The 22,121-nt window shown below is 34.2% G+C and overlaps 4 protein-coding genes across 4 annotated transcripts; all 4 read right to left on the reverse strand.

The window, feature by feature from the left end:
* Positions 1–1,991: 1,991 nt before the first annotated feature.
* On the reverse strand, positions 1,992–5,404 carry LOC108213768 (U2 small nuclear ribonucleoprotein A'-like). Its single transcript, XM_064090932.1, has 6 exons — positions 5,216–5,404; positions 4,554–4,604; positions 3,342–3,532; positions 3,223–3,282; positions 2,663–3,097; positions 1,992–2,035 (listed from the first exon to the last, which is right to left on the reverse strand). The coding sequence occupies exons 1-4, from the start codon at positions 5,363–5,365 to the stop codon at positions 3,225–3,227; spliced, it is 450 nt and encodes a 149-aa protein (XP_063947002.1). The 5' UTR covers positions 5,366–5,404; the 3' UTR covers positions 1,992–2,035; positions 2,663–3,097; positions 3,223–3,224.
* Positions 5,405–6,954: 1,550 nt separating this feature from the next.
* LOC108212139 (RNA polymerase II C-terminal domain phosphatase-like 4) lies at positions 6,955–7,830 on the reverse strand. The gene has a single exon (XM_017383872.1). It carries the CDS (start codon positions 7,828–7,830, stop codon positions 6,955–6,957), a length of 876 nt encoding a protein of 291 aa, XP_017239361.1.
* Positions 7,831–15,315: 7,485 nt separating this feature from the next.
* Positions 15,316–16,191, reverse strand: LOC108212140 (RNA polymerase II C-terminal domain phosphatase-like 4). The gene has a single exon (XM_017383873.1). It carries the CDS (start codon positions 16,189–16,191, stop codon positions 15,316–15,318), a length of 876 nt encoding a protein of 291 aa, XP_017239362.1.
* Positions 16,192–19,859: 3,668 nt separating this feature from the next.
* LOC108212141 (RNA polymerase II C-terminal domain phosphatase-like 4) lies at positions 19,860–20,735 on the reverse strand. The gene has a single exon (XM_017383874.2). The coding sequence runs from the start codon at positions 20,733–20,735 to the stop codon at positions 19,860–19,862; it is 876 nt and encodes a 291-aa protein (XP_017239363.2).
* Positions 20,736–22,121: the final 1,386 nt, after the last annotated feature.

Below are 22,121 nucleotides of genomic sequence, written 5' to 3' on the forward strand. Positions count from 1 at the left end.
TTATGGTTTAAAAAAGTAAAGTGAAAGAATATATTAGATGAACAGCGGATGTGAATGTCTAAATAACTTAAATTGTAGAAAAAATGACCTATCTTCGTGGCTCATTGATGGACTTTATCAGAAGAATGAGAATTGGCTCATTGATGGACTTTATCAGAAGAATGAGAATTGTCCTTAGACATTCAAACAGGTGGGAGTATTGTCTTTATGCATAACAAAATTAAATTTAGCAGAAACAATTTTTAGATAATACACGCTCATTGTAGTGACTATTTGATTCATTTCAGGATTATATATTAAAAATCATTTACATGCGTTTAACGACACAATTTTTTTTTAAATCATCGGGAAGAATGAACATCTGTCTTTCTGAAATTGTATTATTATTTGGGCCACTTCCTTTATGTTTATGACCCGATCAAAACATACATTAAATCTTTTAGTCAAACTGTAAATATAGAACAAAATGCTTCTTCATCTATAACAAACATTTCTAATAAAAGATTTTTCTATTAATACAGAAATCATGGAATGTCGGATAAGTAATGGTTTACTAATTAATTAGCACAATTCTCATCAAGAACCATGAATAAAAACTAATAGAAATCCAGCCCTGTACAAAAGTACAATCTGTGATTGTGTACTTGCATGTTCCAAACAGTGCATTTCCGCTGTTAGATTCACCTGGCAAGAGAATATTTTGTCTTCCGAAAATAGTATCCACACCTTGGCTCCTTCGCCAGGATTCTGATTCTGAGAAGAAAAATATACAGCAAGCATAAGATTGATGGCTTAATCAATTATGATCATGTCACGACAAAAAATGATAAATTACCACGTGTTCCTTTGTCCTTCGATGACATAGTCTGATCCATGAGATTCTGATCTATGACAGTGTGATGAGTTCGTGCGGGATAGTAAATGACAGAATATCAACTAAAAAAATAATAGAATTCTTGCAGGTATCTAATGTAAATTGTAACGAATATACAGCGACGTTACATACTGGTAATGATATTATCTAAATGTTACTATAGGACAATTTGCATACCTTATATACTACAAACATTAATAATGTAAGGAATTAATATTAGTATAAGTAGCATGGAAGAATACTTAAGTAGTGATATCCAATAAAATTAATCAAACTCTCATCAAGAACTATAATCCTGACAAAAAAGAAAAATTGTAAAATAATAGTACTCCAACTTTGTGCAAGATTACAAAGCTTCATTGTGTAATTCTCCTTACCCGTCTCTAACAATGTACTTCCTCTGTTAGATTCGTTAAACATGACTATATTCTGTCTTCTAAAGATAGTTTCCACACCTGGGCCATGTTTGATTCTGAAAAGTGAATGAACAGAAAAGCATATGATTTAGTCTTAGCCTATTTTGCTCATGACAGGTCAATTATACATAATATTCATCACCCTATCAATCATGAATGGCCATCTAAAAAACTAATCATGAATGGCCATCTAAAAAACTAATCATGAATGGCCATCTAAAAAACTGTGACTCTAAGAGCAAACTTCAAACCTCCGTGCACTTCAAGGATCAGAGCCAGGTTATATTTATAAAGTGTTCTAGGTTTTTCTCGATCACACCTGAAAGAAGGCCCCTGTGCCGACATATCCGGACCTTGGAGAGGCTGGCCGTTCAACTCTTGCATAATTCGTCCTAAGGATTCATTAGAGAGCGAAAATCTTGTTGTTGCTTGTAGTTCTGTGAATAAAAGATTGAACCAAAAATCTGGTGTAGTTAGAGGCTTAACTGCTATAGGTTTATTACCAAAAAAAAGTATCAAATAAAATATAAAACCATTTTCAAAAGCCTCGGAGTCTTTACACATTATTGAGAGAAAGCACTTTAAATTATAAAGTGTGTATATAGAAAGTACTTCACTAACAAAATTGATTGAAACAAATTAAAGGTTATAACAATAATTTATCTGCAGTTTCTCTGCACTATGATCTCAATTCAAGTTACCTCGTCAATAATCCATTATCTGTATGATCCATCAGTATGTGTATCTGAAAACAGTCATTATATATCAGGCAATCATGCATCATAAACCAAAACATTATAGCCTAAAATTTCTAATCAGTTGCAAATTATCACAGTCTACAATTTTCTGTCAAATTACAAATTCTTCTTTGGCACATCTGGATTTTATTTTAATAGATTTTTATTTGCCCTAAAAGATTTTAAAAATGCTATATTTGTGAGAGAGTGTCTGATTGCAATCTAAAGGGTCCAATACTTGACACATTTCTAATGTAATATATCCATGTGAAGTTTTTGTACTAAAAAAGCTAAGACAGGCTCTTGCAGTTCTATAACCGCAAGTAATTTTTGCTTATCTGCCTAATTAGTTACGGCTCAAGGCCAGAAAATATGCTAATCAAGGACCAAATGCAGCACAATTTAAGTTCATAGCCAAGGCTCCAAAATTAGCAGGGTCCAGGTGCAAGGTTAGCTTTGGATGTGTATAAATAGGTTGTTCGCTCTCTTAGTTCCTATATCATTTCTTCTAATATGCAGATTGAAACATTTTAGTTATAACTTCATTAGAATTCATAAATACTACCCAAATATAGCTTCATCACACGATCACAATTCACATGTAGTCTTTAACAAATCCAAAAGATTAACCATACCGCAATTTATGGTCTGCTATTGACTGGGCATCTTGCTTTTGACAATCAGTTTTTTGTCTTTTAATCCTTTCCTCCCTATTGCTCAGAAATTGATGTAGAGCTTTATCAGGAGCTCTAGGTATATGACATGCTACCTCAAAAAATAAAACACAACAGATACATGGTGAATATCTAGGCAAGTTGCGCTCTTACAAATTGAAACAAAAGTATTTCTTTGATGCTTCAACATAAGACCTGGAAATGGTGGAAACCACATTAGATTGTGGTAAAATAATACCTTGCGTCCTTTCGTCTTCTAAATCAGTCCAACAGCGTTTACGGACTATGAAAAACATTAACAGTAAGCAAAGTAGATGCTGCATAGTTAGAGATTTGGCGGCAAACCATGTAGAACTTATGCCTCGTTTGAACCCGTGTTATAATCCATCCCAGAACCTACATATCATCAACATAGATATTTAGAAACATAAAAAATATAAACAAATGCAAAAAATTAAGGCATAAGAGCTGTTCGGGAGAAGTTAGTAATTGTAGAATAACGAAAATTTCTACTGTTCCACCTTTATTTGATCCGCTTTCCTTGTATTTTCAGTTGTGTGAGGAACTGACCTGGGCGGAAGCTGCCATCAATAATATTTTTAGACTATGAATTAATCTGACAATATTACACCAATTGTACCTGCTCCATGTCTGCAGGCCCATCATTTCCTGTTCATTGACATCACTTGTTCCATCCTTAGCTTCCTTTTCACTTTCCGTTATCATTTTGTCCACATTGGTGTTCGTGTCGACTGTCACAGGACCAGTATCAATGATTTCAAGATCTGCAGGAAGCTGGCCAGATTTCAAAGCCTCCTCCATGATGAAAACCTATGATATCATTAGATAATTCAAATAATTTGAACAACTGAAAACCAAACAGAATTTCATAGTCTGTAGAATTTAATAGATTGGGGGACTTAAAAGGAAGAACTAATACTCACTCCTTCCCGGTCATTTCTATACAGTATCCTCTTTGGGACGTCCCATCACTTCTATACATTCTTAAAATAGCAATTTTTAATAATGTAAAACACTATTACACCAACTACTTTCTTCCACTATCTTCATTTTATAATAATATAAACACTATTACACCCACTACTTTCCCCCACTATCACACATCTATAATTAAATATAAATGGGTCCCGCCACTTTACTCACTTTTCATCTAACTTTACTCATTTTTTACACTTTTTCTTGGTCTCCGTGTCCACACCAAATGTATACTCCCTCTGTCCCTCTCATTTCTTTACAGTTACTCCCTCCGTCCCTTTTTATATGTCCTCTTTGAAAAAAAATTGTCCCAAATTACTTGTACACTTCTCTTTTCAAAGCAACTTTTTGTATGTTTTTTCAAAAAGTAACAACTTCCAATGTTTGACTAACATATAGTATATATACACAACTCTATCTAATTCATTACATTTATTAAGGATATGTATGAAAACAAGATTTCCAACTAACATTTTCTTAAGATGCGTTATTTTTTCAAAAGGGACAAGTAAAAAGGGACGGAAGGAGTACTATTTTGAGATGTCCCTCTCATTTCTTTACGTTACTATAAATAGTAAGTTTTTCTCATCATTACACCCACTATCTTCCCCTACTATCTCATATTTAACAATAAAAACTACTATCACACCCACTACTTTCCTCCACTATCTCAAATCTATTATTAAATATTGGTAGGTCCCACCACTTTACCCACTTTTCATCTAACTTTACTCATTTTTCATACATTGTCTTGGTCTCCGTGTCCCCCTCTAATGTAAACAATTGAGGGGGACGGAGGGAGTACCACCTATTCGGACGGAGGGAGTAGATTAATTGTACATGAATCGGGGATCACCTGTTCAAGCCTTGCAACCTCTTCAAGTGTTTGGGAATCAACAATGGCAGCCTGCGCAAGGAAAAAAATCAATAAGAAGCATTTATTAGATTCAAAGAGAATCATCAGCAGGCCAGATATCATAATCACTTAGGCCAAAGAGGGATGGCACCTTATTATATTGTCATGGTAAACTACATGTATTATTAAAATACATGCACAAATGCCTCGACTGAGTCTTGAACCCTAAACAACTTACCACCAAGAGGAAAGGGGTATCCGCTAGGCTAGGTCCAAAGACATTGACAATTAAAGGATGTTTTAATATACATTACATATAGATTTTCATTAGCCTACTATACTGCGGTCCATTAGAGCTAAGAAAAAGAAAAAAATTTAGACTTGTGTGGAACTCATTAGTAACCCACTACTGTTAATATTTTAATTCACTTTATACTCACTCTTCTATTTCAATTTCCTGGAAATAAGAATTGCTTTATGTGTGCTCAAAAAAATTTATCCAGTCTGCTAGGTTTATAATTTTAAGGATCGTTGAGAATTGGCAAGTGTTCTCCTTCTATACCGTCAGTATAAAGGAACCATATTACTTCAAATTAAAGTATCTCTAAACTGTAAATGAAGAGAAAACAATCTGATCTGCATACTATGACATAAGGAAATACCTTGATAGCTATTATTTGCTCTGGTGTTGGGGCAACCTTTTTAGGTGGCTGCTCTTCCTTTGCAACCTCAGGTGCAGGTATCTCACCAGGCACAAATGTCTTTACAGATTCCTTTCTTGCCTCAGCTTCAGATTCTTCTGACGCAAACATACGAGATGCTTCATTTCGTTCCTATCAAAACAAATATGTACCAGATAAAACATGTTCACTGAAATCCAATCAACTATTAGCAAGTATATTTTCCATACAGATATGACGCAAATTCAATCAACTGATCAATACAGAACCAAAACGCTGACAATGATACAGAAAAAGGAGATAATTGACTGAGTTGTCAATTATTTTAATGACTTCATTTTCTTTATCTTAATTGAGAAAATCTTACATTTTCGTGTTTTCAACCCAAGAAGATTTCTCTTCATACCTGTCAAAGCCATGTACCACTAATCGACTAAGAATTCCTTAGCATCATTAATCAAAAATTGAAAATATTCTCACGACAAAAGGGATCCCGTCATCCCATTAACATAGCGTAGAACATTGCTGATAGCGCATACGGGTCATAAGTGGATTGCCCCATTGGAAAATGGGTTAGAACTGTGAGAGGGATGGGTAAAAAAATTTACCTATGGGTAAAAAGATGGGTATTCTCAAAGCCTTCACTAGTAATCATTAAGTTGATTGAAAATATTCTCACGACAAAAGGGATCCCGTCATCCCATTAACATAGCGTAGAACATCGCTGATAGCGCATACGGGTCATAAGTGGATTGCCCCATTGGAAAATGGGTTAGAACTGTGAGAGGGATGGGTAAAAAAATTTACCCATGGGTAAAAAGATGGGTATTCTCAAAGCCTTCACTAGTAATAATCATTAAGTTGATAAGTTGATAATCCATTCGAGTATTTATTAGTTTAAGTTGAATTTTACTTGATGGCCAAAGAGAAGCAACAGGTTTCACCGAAAATAACTCCTGCTCCACAATTTTAGCAGCTCAGAACCTTAACATTATAAAACGTATACTTTTGTCCTCCAGATGGAAACAAAAAGAAAGTGCCAAGTCTTGGAAATGAGTGATTTATTTTCCTTTCTCCATCTCAGGACCTTAACAGAGCAATTTGTTGGTAAAAGCTGATTTTCTGCAGATCCCAAACACAAGCCTCAATAATAAAGCCACACAGGATGATGCTCTTAAGCCATTAAATTGTGAAAGACGGAGAAGAGGGATGGGAAAAAAAATTAAACCTCAGTACTGTTAAGTGACCAATTCTCCGAAAATCTAGAGGTTTTAATTGGAGGCTTACCAGGATCATATAGAATTCTAACGTTGCCAACTACACAGGAGATATGAAGTTCTACCATACTTATTAAAGCAAGAATTTTGGAAGAATCGTCTAAGATAAGAGATCTTTATAAACAGTTTTGAACACAGCAATACATTATACTCTACAATGTTTCATGACAAGCTTACAATACTAATCAAAGATATCATCATTCATAAAAACACACCGATTCTGAAATTCCAAACTTCATTAAACTTATACAAAGTGCCTGAAGATTAAAACCAAAGCTTTTACTACTTCAACAAAACGATCAGTAGCTGCAATTACACCATCTCTCCATAATAAAACCAAAGAATTAACAGTGTATATCCTCTTCACTAAATTAAATCTCCTGTTTCATACAAATTCATATGAACAAGTTGTATTTTCCACTCTGCTGATCAGACTTCAGAATACTAGCATATCCTCTGCCTTTTAGTAACCCTTGAACATTCTTCCTCTACCCTTGAAAGCTTCCAAAATCCCATAGCAGATGAACAAGTCTCCGTCCCAACTTCCTGCTGCCCCTCATCACTGATAGAATCCTCCCAATGATTCTGCACCAGCTCCCTCACATCGCCTTCCTTACAACGATCATACCACTCAAAATAAACATAGTGCAGCTTCTTAAGCACTTTAAGCGCAAACCTCAAACCCCCTGCTTCCTCACTTTCATCTCTTCCCCCTTTCACAAAATACTTATACCTGTCAATCAAAATCAAATTCTTCGAATTCCTCTTCCACACCCTCTCGGTATCATCCAAAACAAGAACAATGCTCGGATCAATAGGCACGACATCCAGCCCCTTCTCTCCCTTAACAGTACAATCCTCCCTCGTAATCACCCTCTTGCCAAAATAGATGCCTTGAGGGTCAAGAAACTCCTCAACAATATGCAGAGCATACTCGCGTGACCCCATAGTGTACACATACAGCTGGAACATCTCACTCGCCTCTTGCAAGAAGCGTCGAACAAAAGGCCTCAACTTAGTCACCATCGGCTCTCCAGGCAACTTCCATGTAAACATATCATCACCCCGATAAAGACTAATCTCTGATTTGTGCTCGGGTGAAAGCTTCGCAAGATTCTTAGTGTGCAGAAGAGTATGATCCAAATCCAAGACTAAACAGAGCTTCCTTAGACTTCGTAACTTAAGCAACTCAATTTTCTTGATACTCTCGACTTGATCCACCTCCATCTTTAGCCCTTCCAGCAAATAGTTGAATGCAATTGTTTGTTTCGCAACCGAACTGATTTCTTCTCCTCGAAACTTAAACCTCAAAACCCTCATGATTTTCAAAACCCTAGGATCGTATGATAGTAAAAAGATGCAATAGATTAGTGAACACGCAATGGAGAGTTTAAGATAACTATATATATATGCGAGTGATCAGCCAAGCGGTCACACTTCTCAACACAATATGATCTTATAATCCTTGCAGGCTTAATCTCTCTTTTCTCTCGTTCTTTTTTTCCCAGATTTTGTATTCTTTCGGAACATACACACCCCTTTCCTGATCTATTCCCCTGTGATTTTTGTGCTTGATGGCTAGTTTGATAAGGTGAGTGTATCTTGTGAGTTGTTGCTGATCATCATCGTCGAGGCTTTGTAATGAGCGAAGATAAAGATTCGGGTGGTTGAAAACAGTGTGTAGTGAGGCGGAGAGCCACCGAATGACACACGAATGGAGGGCCACGAAGCTGGTTTTCGAGGTTCAGATGAGAAAATATTTTGGACAAGATGAAGGGATCCAGGTCGTTCCATTGGGGATTCGTTGGTTTTTTCATCTGGGTGTTTTTTGATTTTTGGTGTTCTTGGGTGGTTTGGACTACGGAATAAAATAAACTGACATGGAACATGTATTTACATGGAGATGGATATATTTCGAGTGGTCATCGTGCGGAAGAGATAGTGTGGCGGTGGTAGCGTCTTTTTGACGGTCATGTGCGGAAAAGATAACGTGACGGTGGTAGCAGTAGTGGCCGAGGGTTGCAGCACGGTCAGTATGGGATTCGGTTTCAGAAAGGAAGGCGCTAATTGATGCGTTAATTGTGCCTCGGGCGTTATTTGTGCCTCTTAATTGAGGGCTTTATTTGTGCCTCATAATTGAGGGCGTTAATGGTACCTCATAATTGAGGGCGTAAATTGTGCCTCATAATTGAGGGTGTTAATTGTGTCTTAATTAAGGGCGTTAATATTTTATTAATTGTGCCTTAATTAAGAGTTTAATTGTCTCAATTATGAGTTATCATAATTGTGTGTATATTTTAAACACCACATGCATATACGCGTGATTTTATTAATAATTAATTATTGGATATATTTTTTACTTTTATAATATATTTAATTTGTTATATATTGACTTATATTTTTCTTGTTTCCTTTGTTTTATTTTTCAGGATTCTTGGAAGAAGACGGATTTTTCTTTTCGGACATTAAAGTTTTATTGTCTAAATTTCCCCGGTCATCTTGCATGTCCGACGGTTAGATAATAAGCTTTCTTGAATGAAAGAATTATCACGGTGAATTGCCGGCTCATATTTGTGAGATTTATTCTCATTTTCAAAAAAAAAAAAAAAAAAAAAAAAAATCCTTGCAGGCTTCGAATTTAGTTAGCATACTTAATAAATCTTTTAATCCTAACAATTTTTAGCGGTTTTTTCGAAAATTTCTAAAATATTTTTTTATAGGGAAAATAGATTTTTTTGCCATCGTTAATATATTTTACAATGATACAAAATTTTATTTTTTTATATGATATTCAATTTTAGAACTTAATTAATCAAAATCAACAACAAAATAATCTTAAATTTAATAATTAAATTCATCTTTGATTGCGAGTAAGTTGATTAACAAGTTGAACCAGTTAAATTAAATTCCACCAAAAACAACTTCAACTATTTTTAAAAAAATTAAAAAAAAAATACATGTGATTGTTTTGGCTGCAAAACATATTTTCTAACACAACCTGGAATAACCCAACATTTCATTAAATGATACGCGCTCCGCGCGATTGAAAAATTTATGTTATATATATTTAAGATATAATCTATTTAATGTTATAAATTTTAAATAACGAAAACTAACCATAAGGACACTCAAATAATATATCCATGAAATTAGTATAATAAACCTTTGATATTTCTAGAATTAGTGAATATGTGCACATTAATTTCAAACCGGTTTCTCATTTGTAATAATATCAATTTATATTTACAAAAAGGTTTTACAAACACCAACGAATTTGATAGGTACAAAATGTAACCACAAAGAAGAGCAAAATGATTATTTACATTGCTTGATTTCGAAATCATCAGCATACAACGTTTTCCTCAGCAAACTTCTGAGCCTCCTGGCACCTGTTCCTGGCCAAACTTTTCCCTTTTTCAAGAACAATACTATATCTGTTTTTCTTATAATGAAAGCAAAGTATCATTGGCATTGATGGTCCTCACCTGATCATTAGCAGCGGCATTAGAATCCTTAGCCTTAATTGCTTTAGAGGGATCACTGACTATTAGAGTTGGAAGGCTCTCACCCATAATATCTTTAAGAGGGCGTAACACCGGAAGGTTTGCCTTCTCTGTTATGCTTTGTGTTTCCGGTGTCATATTGTCTGCCTTTTCCCTTATCCTTTGAGGTTCTGGCGACATACTGGTGTCTGATCTAGAAGTCCTAAAGCTCTTCCATATCTATAATTTTATTTCCTGTTATCGACTATCTCAAAGTGAGCAGGCGAACGTCTCCTAAGAGTTTCATCTCTCTCATATATGCTATCTGGACTTCTGTCCTCAATATAATTCTTATAATCATTGCCATCAATATGATTTCTTTTATTATGCCATTGATATAATCTCTGTAATTCCTGTCACTCCTTCCACTGGGACTTTCTCTTTTGTGGTATCGACTCTGACCTCTCAAAGAAGTCCTCCCTTGAACCCAGGCCAGACCTCTCCATTCTTCTCATTTAAGCTACCTTTTTTACCCTGTAGAATGAGTAATAGGCTTAGTGACTTGGTCATCGGGATAGCTTTGACCAGAGATTTCCTGCTAAACTTTAACTATGACAAATGCATTGACTAATACGCTTGTTTTAGTTAAATAGGACCAACTCAATGGCAGCAAAGCTGTGTAAAGTTTTTTTGTTTCCGGTGCAAAAGGCTTACTGATTTTGCCATTGCATGCATACTGAAACTCCTCTGTCCAGCATATTTTTTATCCACATAGATGTGCCTGATAAAATCTCAAATTTTATGAATATTACGGGAGCAGGAAAGAAAGTGATGATTAGACTGTTCTTATCAACTATAGACACTTTAATCAAGATAGACCAAACAAACAACTACCTCCCATTTGGATGAGTATTACGTTCTGGATCCCATGTTTTGAGATAAATTTGTCTAGCTCGCTATTTTGTGTGAAAGGAAGTTAAAGAGATATAGTTAGATGATGGGAAAAGAAACTATAAAAACCATTATAATATTACATGGATGGACATGCACAAATACCTCCGTTTTTTCTGCTCAATAAGTCCCGATCTATCCTGTCAAGAACTCCGTTATCTTGCTTGAATTTCCCAGCGAATGGGTGGTGGCTGAGGATCATTTATGGGTAATCCCTGGGTCTATATAGAGCTTGAAGGCTGTCAGAACATGTATCTGTCTATCAACCCACAAAATATCCGATTTGTTTAAACTGTAGAGCCCCGAAGCATATCTAATTCTGGTTAACGACAAAAACCTATGCTCGGGATGAACTCTGTACTGTTTAATACACAGCTCAATAAGTGAGAGATCATCTTTTACCTGCAACTGGAGATAAGGGATGTTAATAACAAATGAACCTTTAACGTTTTGATCATCGACACCATGCAATTAAAAATAAATGGTGGATCCTACCCGGTATCGTGATCTGTCGGTTTCATTTGGTAAATCCGGAGGTAACAAGCTTAGTCCTCCCTCCTGTATTCTCATTTAACATCACAGAAGCTATCAGAATTTCAGTATCTGTCGAAGCAAGGAAGAGCTTGAAATGCTGAATGGAAACACAAAAAAAGGACATGCATCAAAAAGTTGTAAAAACACAACAATAATGGCCTACAAAAAATTAAAAAAATGAGATAAAAAACGGGGCTGCTAAGTAACAGAATTTAACATCTTAATCAAATTGTGGTTAATTTAAACGCAGACTAATAAGTAAAAACACAAAACAGGCATATACATAATTTTAGAGGTGTAAATCATAAAAGTCAGAACATTCATCACTGAAACATAAATCCAAAATTATTAATCACAACTCACATTCAGGGTACATTAGAAGTACACTTTAATTGATTTATCCAAACCAACAATCTAACTCTAATATACATTATCCCATCAATTTATCTGAGATTATTAATTCATCGAGTATTGATTTATGGAGATACCTCGGAAGCGGCGAGACGATGAATGAAGGTGCGATTAGAGATCTAGGTGTCCTCGCGTTGCGAAACATCCAGAATGGCCGAGTCCAGGTTGTGTCTACCTCGCTTTCTCATTCTAATAATCTTACGATTATAATAATCACTAAGTTAAAGTCATAAAACACACAAGTAAATTTATCAGTAGCTTATTACCTTGCAGCACTCTCATGAAAGCCGACAAGTGGTAATTCAATATTTGTAATGAACAGTATAATTTTATCGAAAAACGCTGGTTTTTCAGGCGTCCTTTGAGCAATGCCAGGGCCCAGGGCACCTTCAATTGATGCAAGAGCGTCATGTGTAATTTGCCTGATCAATTTCATTTGTGGCTTTGCGGGAACAGCCATAGTGATTGTGGACTTGTGGCTAGCGTAGAGAAGGGATGCTAAAAAGACACAAATATAATAATTGGTCATTTAACCTTTCACTGGCCCTTTGTATTTCCGAGCTTTAAGAAAAAGATTAAAATTATTAAAATAATGTAAATATAAGATACACAATTCCCCACCACTTATCCGGAATGGATACACAGATTCAGAGCTATCATAGAGTTCATTATTCTATAAGGGAATTTCATCGAATGAACTATCACCTGCCAGCAGAACTGTCATAAAAACACATCTCATATAACCTACTGATCAAACATAAACTATGCATAACTGCATATGACTGACCTAGTAACCTTGTTCTCAACACCATCCGATCCAGCATTGTTCAAGATTGCAAAATCGAATCAACCTTAACAACAGGCCTAGCCATCATCGCACACACGAATTCAAATCAATACTTTAACTACTTCATTTGGTATCTGGGATCCAACACAACAGCAATAAACTATGCATTGAACAGTTGGATAGCATACAGTAGCAAAACTAAGCATGCATCAATATGTATGACAAAATTTTAAATAGAACAAAACAGTTTGTAATTATGGTGCTGGTACACAGAAGATGCTCATGAGACACATGCTGGTATGCTACTAGTATCCGGGATAGTCAAACAGATAAACAATAAAACAACTGCATAGAGCACCACAAGCAAACAGATCTTCGGTATTTATGCACAAATGAGTATGGCGAGGGAAGCCATTTCCTAACTCAAATCTTTGTATCGGCTCTAATATTATCCGGGCAGACGTCTGACACAAACTTCAAATTCCCAGATTTTCTTTTCTGCACTGGACTATCATGAGTTAATAAACACTTCACTCCAACAAATCTTTTGGTCGTGTCCATGATTCTTCTGGTGAATTTCACAACAATGGCACAGAAACAATAAACAAAAATTTGATGAATTTGATTCCTTTTGCCCTCATAATATAAAATAATCCATTCGAGTATTTATTAGTTTAAGTGGGATTTTACTTGATGGCGAAAGAGAAGCAACAGGTTTCACCGAGAATAACTCCTGCTCCACAATTTTAGCAGCTCAGAACCTTAACATTATAAAATGTATACTTTTGTCCTCCAGATGGCACCAAAAAGAAAGTGCCAAGTCTTGGAAATGAGTGATTTATTTTCCTTTCTCCATCTCTGGACCTTAACAGAGCAATTTGTTGGTAAAAGCTGATTTTCTGCAGATCCCAAACACAAGACTCAATAATAAAGCCACACAGGATGATTAAGAATAATAATTATGCAGTAAATATCCCTGTCAGATCTCTATTTTCCTACCGGTATAAGCATATGTTGTTTAATGTTATCACTTTCTTCAGATGTCAACTCGTCAAATACACAGCAACGGGTATAGAGGAGAGCAGGCAGGAGGATGGATGATTTATCAGGACTCAAAAGTTAAAGGTAGTTAAATATATTTATATTTTATCGCACTCATTTTTATATTTTAATAATTTTTTAAGACTTTAAAAATACAGTTTTATAATTTATATTTAAAATTTTCTGTTTCTGAATAAAAATTTAGATAATAAAATTTTATTCAGAAAATAAAATTTTAAAACAATTTATAAAATTATATTTTACAACAGACTTAAAACATGTGTCTACTCCTATAATATACTTCTCCCGAGACAAAAGAAAGAAGCATTTGTGAAGATTTTTTCTAGAAAAATGACAGTATAAACTTTGTGTAGTTTCTTGTGATTGTGTGTGTGTTCATAGTTCATGTGTACTGCCTGAATATTTTTAGTCTATTTAGGTTTTTCCTTTGAGTAATTTTTAACGCAACCTGGAAAAACCTACCATTTCATTACATGATCTCATACACATTTCCACACCACTTGTCCGGAATGGATACACAGATTCAAAGCTGTCATAGAATTCATTATTCTACAAGGGTTACACAGTATTCATTATGCATTATTGTATAATGAATCCCAGTATTTAAAGAGCACCAGACCAACTGTGAACTATGAAAGAATTTCATCGTATGACTATCACCTGCCAGCAAAAATCTCATGAAAACACATCTCATCAGACATACTGTACACATAACCTACTGATCAAACATAAACTATGCTTAACTGCGTATTACTAAGCTTTTTGTCAACACCATCCGATTGAACCCGAGTTTGAGTTTGAGCTCTCATATCATGTTAAGTGACCAATTCTCCCAAAATCTCAAAAGTTTGGAAGAGGGCTTCTGATGATCATATTGTATTCTACAAACTGCATATTATCTGCATTGCCCCAGTACTAATCATACTAGCAGCAATGAGAGATAGTAAAGGATCATTCACATCAGCTAAATCATTCATGTGAGAGTGAATCTCAAAGATTTCATGATAAACATAATTTGACACAAGTCTCAGTAATAAAGCCACACATGATGATGCTATTGAGCCAGTAAATTGTGAAAGACGGAGAAGAGAGATGGGGGAAAAAAACAATTAACCCTCAATACCAGGGGATCAAGCTAAAGTAATTAATGGATCTACCATTGCCAACTACACAGGAGATATGAAGTTTTGCCAATCTTTTAAAGCAAGAATTTTGGAAGAATAGTCTAAAATAACAGATCTTTATAAACAGATTTGAACAAAACAATACATTATACTCTACAATGTTTCATGACAAGCTTACAATACTAATCTACCTTGACAGCACATCTACTCTGAAATTCCCGAGATCATATACACTTTCCACTACCAAATCCATTAAACTTATACAAAGTGCCTGAAGATTAAAACCAAAACTTTTACTACTTCAACAAAACGATCAGTAGCTGCAATTACACCATCTCTCCATAATAAAACCAAAGAACAGTGTATATCCTCTTCACTAAATTAAATCTCCTGTTTCGTAGAAATTCAAATAAAAAAGTTGTATTATCCACTCTGTTGATCAGACTTCAGAATACTAGCATATCCTCTGCCTTTTAGTAACCCTTGAAAATTCTTCCTCTACCCTCGAAAGCTTCCAAAATCCCATAGCAGATGAACAAGTCTCCGTCCCAACTTCCTGCTGTCCCTCATCACTGATAGAATCCTCCCAATGATTCTGCACCAGCTCCCTCACATCGCCTTCCTTACAACGATCATACCACTCAAAATAAACATAGTGCAGCTTCTTGAGCACTTTAAGCGCAAACCTCAAACCCCCTGCTTCCTCACTTTCATCTCTCCCCCCTTTCACAAAATACTTATACCTGTCAATCAAAATCAAATTCTTCGAATTCCTCTTCCACACCCTCTCGGTATCATCCAAAACAAGAACAATGCTCGGATCAATAGGCACGACATCCAGCCCCTTCTCTCCCTTAACAGTACAATCCTCCCTCGTAATCACCCTCTTGCCAAAATAGATGCCTTGAGGGTCAAGAAACTCCTCAACAATATGCAGAGCATAGTCGCGTGACCCCATAGTGTACACATACAGCTGGAACATCTCACTCGCCTCTTGCAAGAAGCGTCGAACAAAAGGCCTCAACTTAGTCACCATCGGCTCTCCAGGCAACTTCCATGTAAACATATCATCACCCCGATAAAGACTAATCTCTGATTTGTGCTCGGGTGAAAGCTTCGCAAGATTCTTAGTGTGCAGAAGAGTATGATCCAAATCCAAGACTAAACAGAGCTTCCTTAGACTTCGTAACTTAAGCAACTCAATTTTCTTGATACTCTCGACTTGATCCACCTCCATCTTTAGCCCTTCCAGCAAATAGTTGAATGCAATTGTTTGTTTCGCAACCGAACTGATTTCTTCTCCTCGAAACTTAAACCTCAAAACCCTCATGATTTTCAAAACCCTCGTATCGTATGATAGTAACAAGATGCAATAGATTAGTGAACACGCAATGGAGAGTTTGAGATAACTATATATATATGCGAGTGATCAGCCAAGCGGTCACAACACTCAACACAATAGGATTTTATAAACCTTGCAGACTTCGAATAAATCTTTGGAAAATGCTTGGTGCACATAATTGTGTACAAAAATATGTACATAACATGTGCCATTTTAATTGAACTAGCTTATAACCCGTGCAATACACGAGCGGTTATAACATTTGTTATTTTATTGTATATATTTTAACTTAAACTAATATTATTGTGAGAATAAAACTATGATAGAATAATATGATTAAATAAATTTTATATTTAACTGCTGATAAATTCTTAATAGTTAATTCCGTCAAATGGCTAATTAAAAATTAGGTCGAACATATGTATTTTACTGAGAATGTTAAAATATGTTTTTTTTTCATCTGATAATTTAAGGAGATCTATAAAATCAGATATATATCAAACAATCAATCTTTTAATATTTCATTATTGATAATTAATAATATAGTATGGAACATATTATAAGTTAAAAAAGACCCGTATAAACAAATCCATCATACTAACCTAATTTTTAATGTTTTGGCTTAATAGATAATAAATAATATTTTATAACATGTTATAAAGGCACGTGTGTCGAATACCAACCGGCTCACCGAATTCGACTGACGGGCCGACTAATTGAACTTTTCATGTTTCAGATTTAACAGTATAATAGTATATTATAGATTTATAATATTACTTATAAAGTGAGTCCATTAGAGTATTTAAAAATAATGTTAATGTATTTTGGTTGAAAAATATCACAGGTTATTTATTAATAATTTTATATAATAATATTATATTTTTTTACATATATGTAACCCGTGTTAATTGTAGAAGATCCGTTTTTTTTAGTTAAAATACATAAAAAAAGTGTTTTAGTTAAAAAGGTAATTACTATGTTTCTCGATGTTATTTTAAATAATGGACTTTTTTTAGTTAGAAAATATAAAAAAAGATAACATATTTTTGTTAAAAAGAATAATTGGTAAATAGATAAGCCCGTATTTTGGCCCAAGTAACGACTGATCAAACTTTCAATGTTCCGGCTTTAACAGTATAGTATCGATTGTATAGATGCGTATATATTTTTTAAGGCTTGACTTTAGTTTTTGGTATAATCAAATAGGTCTTATATTTGTTTTATGTTTTGATCTTATATTTGTTTTATATTTTGATTTGTTTATATTTTGTTTGAAGCCCACTAATTTTTTTTGAAACCCGCTAATCATAAAAGTTCGTATAAAAACCCGCGTACTGACCGATCAAATTTTTAATATTTCGACTTTAATAGTATAGTAATTTTTAAAGTTCGACTTTAGTTTTGGTATAGCCAAACAGGTCTTATATTTGTTTTAGTTTTGATCGTATATTTGTTTTATGTTTTATTTTTTTATAATTTTGTTTGAAACTTACTAATTTTGTTTGAAGCCGACTAATTTGAAAAGTCCGTCTAAAAGCCCGCGTACTAACCGACCAAACTTTTAATATTTGGGCTTTTATTTGAAGCCTTCTAATTTGAAAAGTCCGTCTAAAAGCCCGCGTACCGACCGACCAAACTTTTAATGTTTCGGCTTTAATAGTACTAGCTTATAGCCCGTGGAAGGCACGGGAGCTTTTTAATTATTTATAAACTTTTTAAATATATTTTAAATGGTGTGAAAAAATTAATTTATAAATAATAAATTAAAATTGTATATATCATGCCAAAGTATTAAATTCTTTCTATCAAATTTTAAACCAACTCCTATTAGATTATATTTATAAATGTATTTTATATTAGAATTATTATAATGTCATTTAAATATTTTTTTAAAAATTTTTATGGTTCGAGGTTAAAATTGATGAACACAATTGGTTTTGAATGAAGAAGATGAATCATAAACGTGCAATAAGATGGTAGAATTTGTTTTGGATTAAGAATTTTTTTTTGTATTTGTTCCTCACATAAATCAGGATTATTAATTTTGAAATATATTAGGTAAAAATAATTTTGTGACTGTGCGATTTATATGATTCTACAATTAAAATTGGTAGAAAATATTTATTTTGGATCAAAAAAAATCATAAACACGTGAAATACTGAATTTGTTTTGGATTAAGAAAAGGATTTATAAACATGCAAGTAGATATCAGTTGTCTTATGGAACAAAAGTTAATTTTGTTCTAATCCAACGGTGCTTATTTGTTCAATATACGATCCGATGGATAAAAATAATCTTGTGACGGTGTGATTTATACGATTCCACAATTAAAATTTGTAGGAAATATTTATTTTGAATTAAAAAAACCAAAAACACATGAAAGACAGAATTTGTTTTGAATTCAGAAAAGGAATTATAAACATGCAAGTAGATGTCAGTTTCCTTATAGAACAGAATTTAATTTTGTTCTAATCTAACGGTGCTTATTTGTTCAATATACGATCCAACGGATGATAAGCTTTTAAACCACAGGACCATGCGACCAAATTATCTCCTTTACGCTTGTTATATATAAGTATATAATAGTATAGTATATAGATGGCCCCTCTGCATTTACACCAACCACCCCAATTAAAATCCACCACATCACTTGCCACATCATTATGTACAAATTTTCTGTACACAATTATGTGCACCTAGCACTACTCTAAATCTTTTAATCCTAACAAATTTTAGCGGTTTTTTCGAAAATATCTAATATATATATAATTTTATAATATGCCATCGTTATTAATATATTTTGCAATGATACAAATTTTAATTTTTATATGATATTGGATTTTAGAACTTAATTAATCAAAATCAACAACAAAATAATCTTAAATTTAATAATTAAATTCATATTTGATTGCGAGTAAGTTTGTTAACAAGTTGAACCAGTTAAATTGAATTCCACAAAAAATAACTTCAACTATTTTTAAAAAAATTAAAAAAAAATTACATGTGATTGTTTTGGCTGCAAAACATATTTTCAACTAATCTACTAATCTACTACTCCCTCCGTCCCTATTTATATGTCCACTTTGGAAGTAAAATTTTGTCCCTATTTATCTGTCCATTTATACTTTCAAAACTAATTTAATGATAGTTTTTCAAATATATCTCCATAATTTCAATTTTCAAAGCTTGATTTATTTAAAACTTGGTTGAATTCATGTTTTCAAGACATAAAGTAGGGGTATTCCACCATTTTCAAGATATTAATTAGAGGTATTTAATGAAAAAGTTCATACAATCAATTGTTTATTGATATGTGTTTTTTTTTCTTCAAAATGGACAGATAAAAATCAAAATGGACAGATAAAAAGGGACGGAGGGAGTAATATATTCCATGTGATGAAGATCGACTCTGAAATTCCCGAGATCATATACACTTTCAACTACCAAATTCATTAAACTTATACAAAGTGCCTGAAGATTAAAACTAAAGCTTTTACTACTTCCAACAAAACATTCAGTAGCTGCAATTACACCATCTCTCCATAATAAAACCAAAGAACAGTGTATATCCTCTTCACCAAATTGAATCTCCTGTTTCGTAGAAATTCATATAAACAAGTTGTATTTTCCACTCTGCTGATCAGACTTCAGAATACTAGCATATCCTCTGCCTTTTAGTAACCCTTGAACATTCTTCCTCTACCCTCGAAAGCTTTCCAAATCCCATAGCAGATGAACAAGTCTCCGTCCCAACTTCCTGCTTCCCCTCATCATTGATAAAATCCTCCCAATGATTCTGCACCAGCTCCCTCACATCGCCTTCCTTACAACGATCATACCACTCAAAATAAACACAGTGCAGCTTCTTAAGCACTTTAAGCGCAAACCTCAAACCCCCTGCTTCCTCACTTTCATCTCTCCCCCCTTTCACAAAATACTTATACCTGTCAATCAAAATCAAATTCTTCGAATTCCTCTTCCACACCCTCTCGGTATCATCCAAAACAAGAACAATGCTCGCATCAATAGGCACGACATCCAGCCCCTTCTCTCCCTTAACAGTACAATCCTCCCTCGTAATCACCCTCTTGCCAAAATAGATGCCTTGAGGGTCAAGAAACTCCTCAACAATATGCAGAGCATAGTCGCGTGACCCCATAGTGTACACATACAGCTGGAACATCTCACTCGCCTCTTGCAAGAAGCGTCGAACAAAAGGCCTCAACTTAGTCACCATCGGCTCTCCAGGCAACTTCCATGTAAACATATCATCACCCCGATAAAGACTAATCTCTGATTTCTGCTCGGGTGAAAGCGTGGCAAGCTTCTTGGTGTGCAGAAGAGTATGATCCAAATCCAAGACCAAACAGAGCTTCCTTAGACTTCGTAACTTAAGCAACTCAATTTTCTTGATACTCTCGACTTGATCCACCTCCATCTTTAGCCCTTCCAGCAAATAGTTGAATGCAATTGTTTGTTTAGCAACCGAACTGATTTCTTCTCCTCGAAACTTAATCCTCAAAACCCTCATGATTTTCAAAACCCTCGTATCGTATGATAGTAAAAAGATGCAATAGATTATGTTTATGTTTCACAACCAAACTGATTTAATTTCTTCTTCTCCCTGAAACTGTTTCAAAACCCTCGTATGATTTTCAAAACCCTCGTATGATAGTAAAGAGATGCAATAGATTAGTGAACACGCAATGGAGAGTTTAAGATGACTATATATATATACGAGTGATCAGCCAAGCGGTCACACTCCTCGACACAATATGATTTTATATTCCTTGCAGACATAGAACTTAGTTAGCATACTTAATAAATCTTTTAATCCTAACAAATTTTAGCGGTTTTTTCGAAAATATCTAAAATATTTTTTTTATAATATGCCATCGTTATTAATATATTTTACAATAATACAAAATTTTATTTTTTATACTATATTCAATTTTAGAACTTAATTAATCAAAATCAACAACAAAATAATCTTAAATTTAATAATGAAATTCAGCTTCTTCTTTTTTGCCACGAAAGGAAAGATTATATTACTGAATCAAATCCTTACATTATACGAGATTAAAATCTGGGTGGACATCCCCACCTCCCATCTACGATACTAAACAGCTATACCTCGCTAAATAGTGAGCTACTCTGTTTGCGGATCGTCTAACAAACTTTAACTTAACATTTTGATTCTGTAAACCTGAAAGAAGAGTTCTGCAGTCTACTATCACCTTACCAAGATTTGAGAAGCTGGAAAACGAGCTACGGATTAACTGCACTACTTGCAAGCAGTCAGACTCCAGCACCACATTCACAAGATTTTTGTTTTTAACCCAACTAAGAGCCTCTCTTATTATGGCAAAAAGAAAAAAAAGAAACTCTCTTATACTAAATTCTGGGCTAACTCTCCCATTTCTGCACTTAAAACCTGCTTCAACTAGGCTGCCACAATGATCCCTAATAACAAAGCATAGCTGTATCTGTTGGGTTCTTGGAATAAGGCTGCATTGGTGTTAATCTTAAATTCATCTTTGATTGCTAGTAAGTTGGTTAATTAGTTGAACCAGTTAAATTAAATTCCACCTAAAACAACTTCAACTATTTTTAAAAAAATTAAAAAAAATTAAATGTGATTGTTTTGGCTGCAAAACATATATTCTAACACATCCTGGAATAACCCAACATTTCATTACATGATCTAATACACAATTCCACACCACTTATCCGGAATGGATACACAGATTCAGAGCTATCATAGAATTCATTATTCTATAAGGGTTACACAATATTCATTATGCATTATTGTATAAAAGAATTTCATCGTATGAACTATCACCTGCCAGCAAAAATCTCATAAAAACACATCTCATATAACCTACTGATCAAACATAAACTATGCATAACTGCATAT

This window comes from Daucus carota, chromosome 3 (genome assembly GCF_001625215.2).
Source record: "Daucus carota subsp. sativus chromosome 3, DH1 v3.0, whole genome shotgun sequence".
Taxonomy (NCBI): Eukaryota; Viridiplantae; Streptophyta; class Magnoliopsida; order Apiales; family Apiaceae; genus Daucus; species Daucus carota.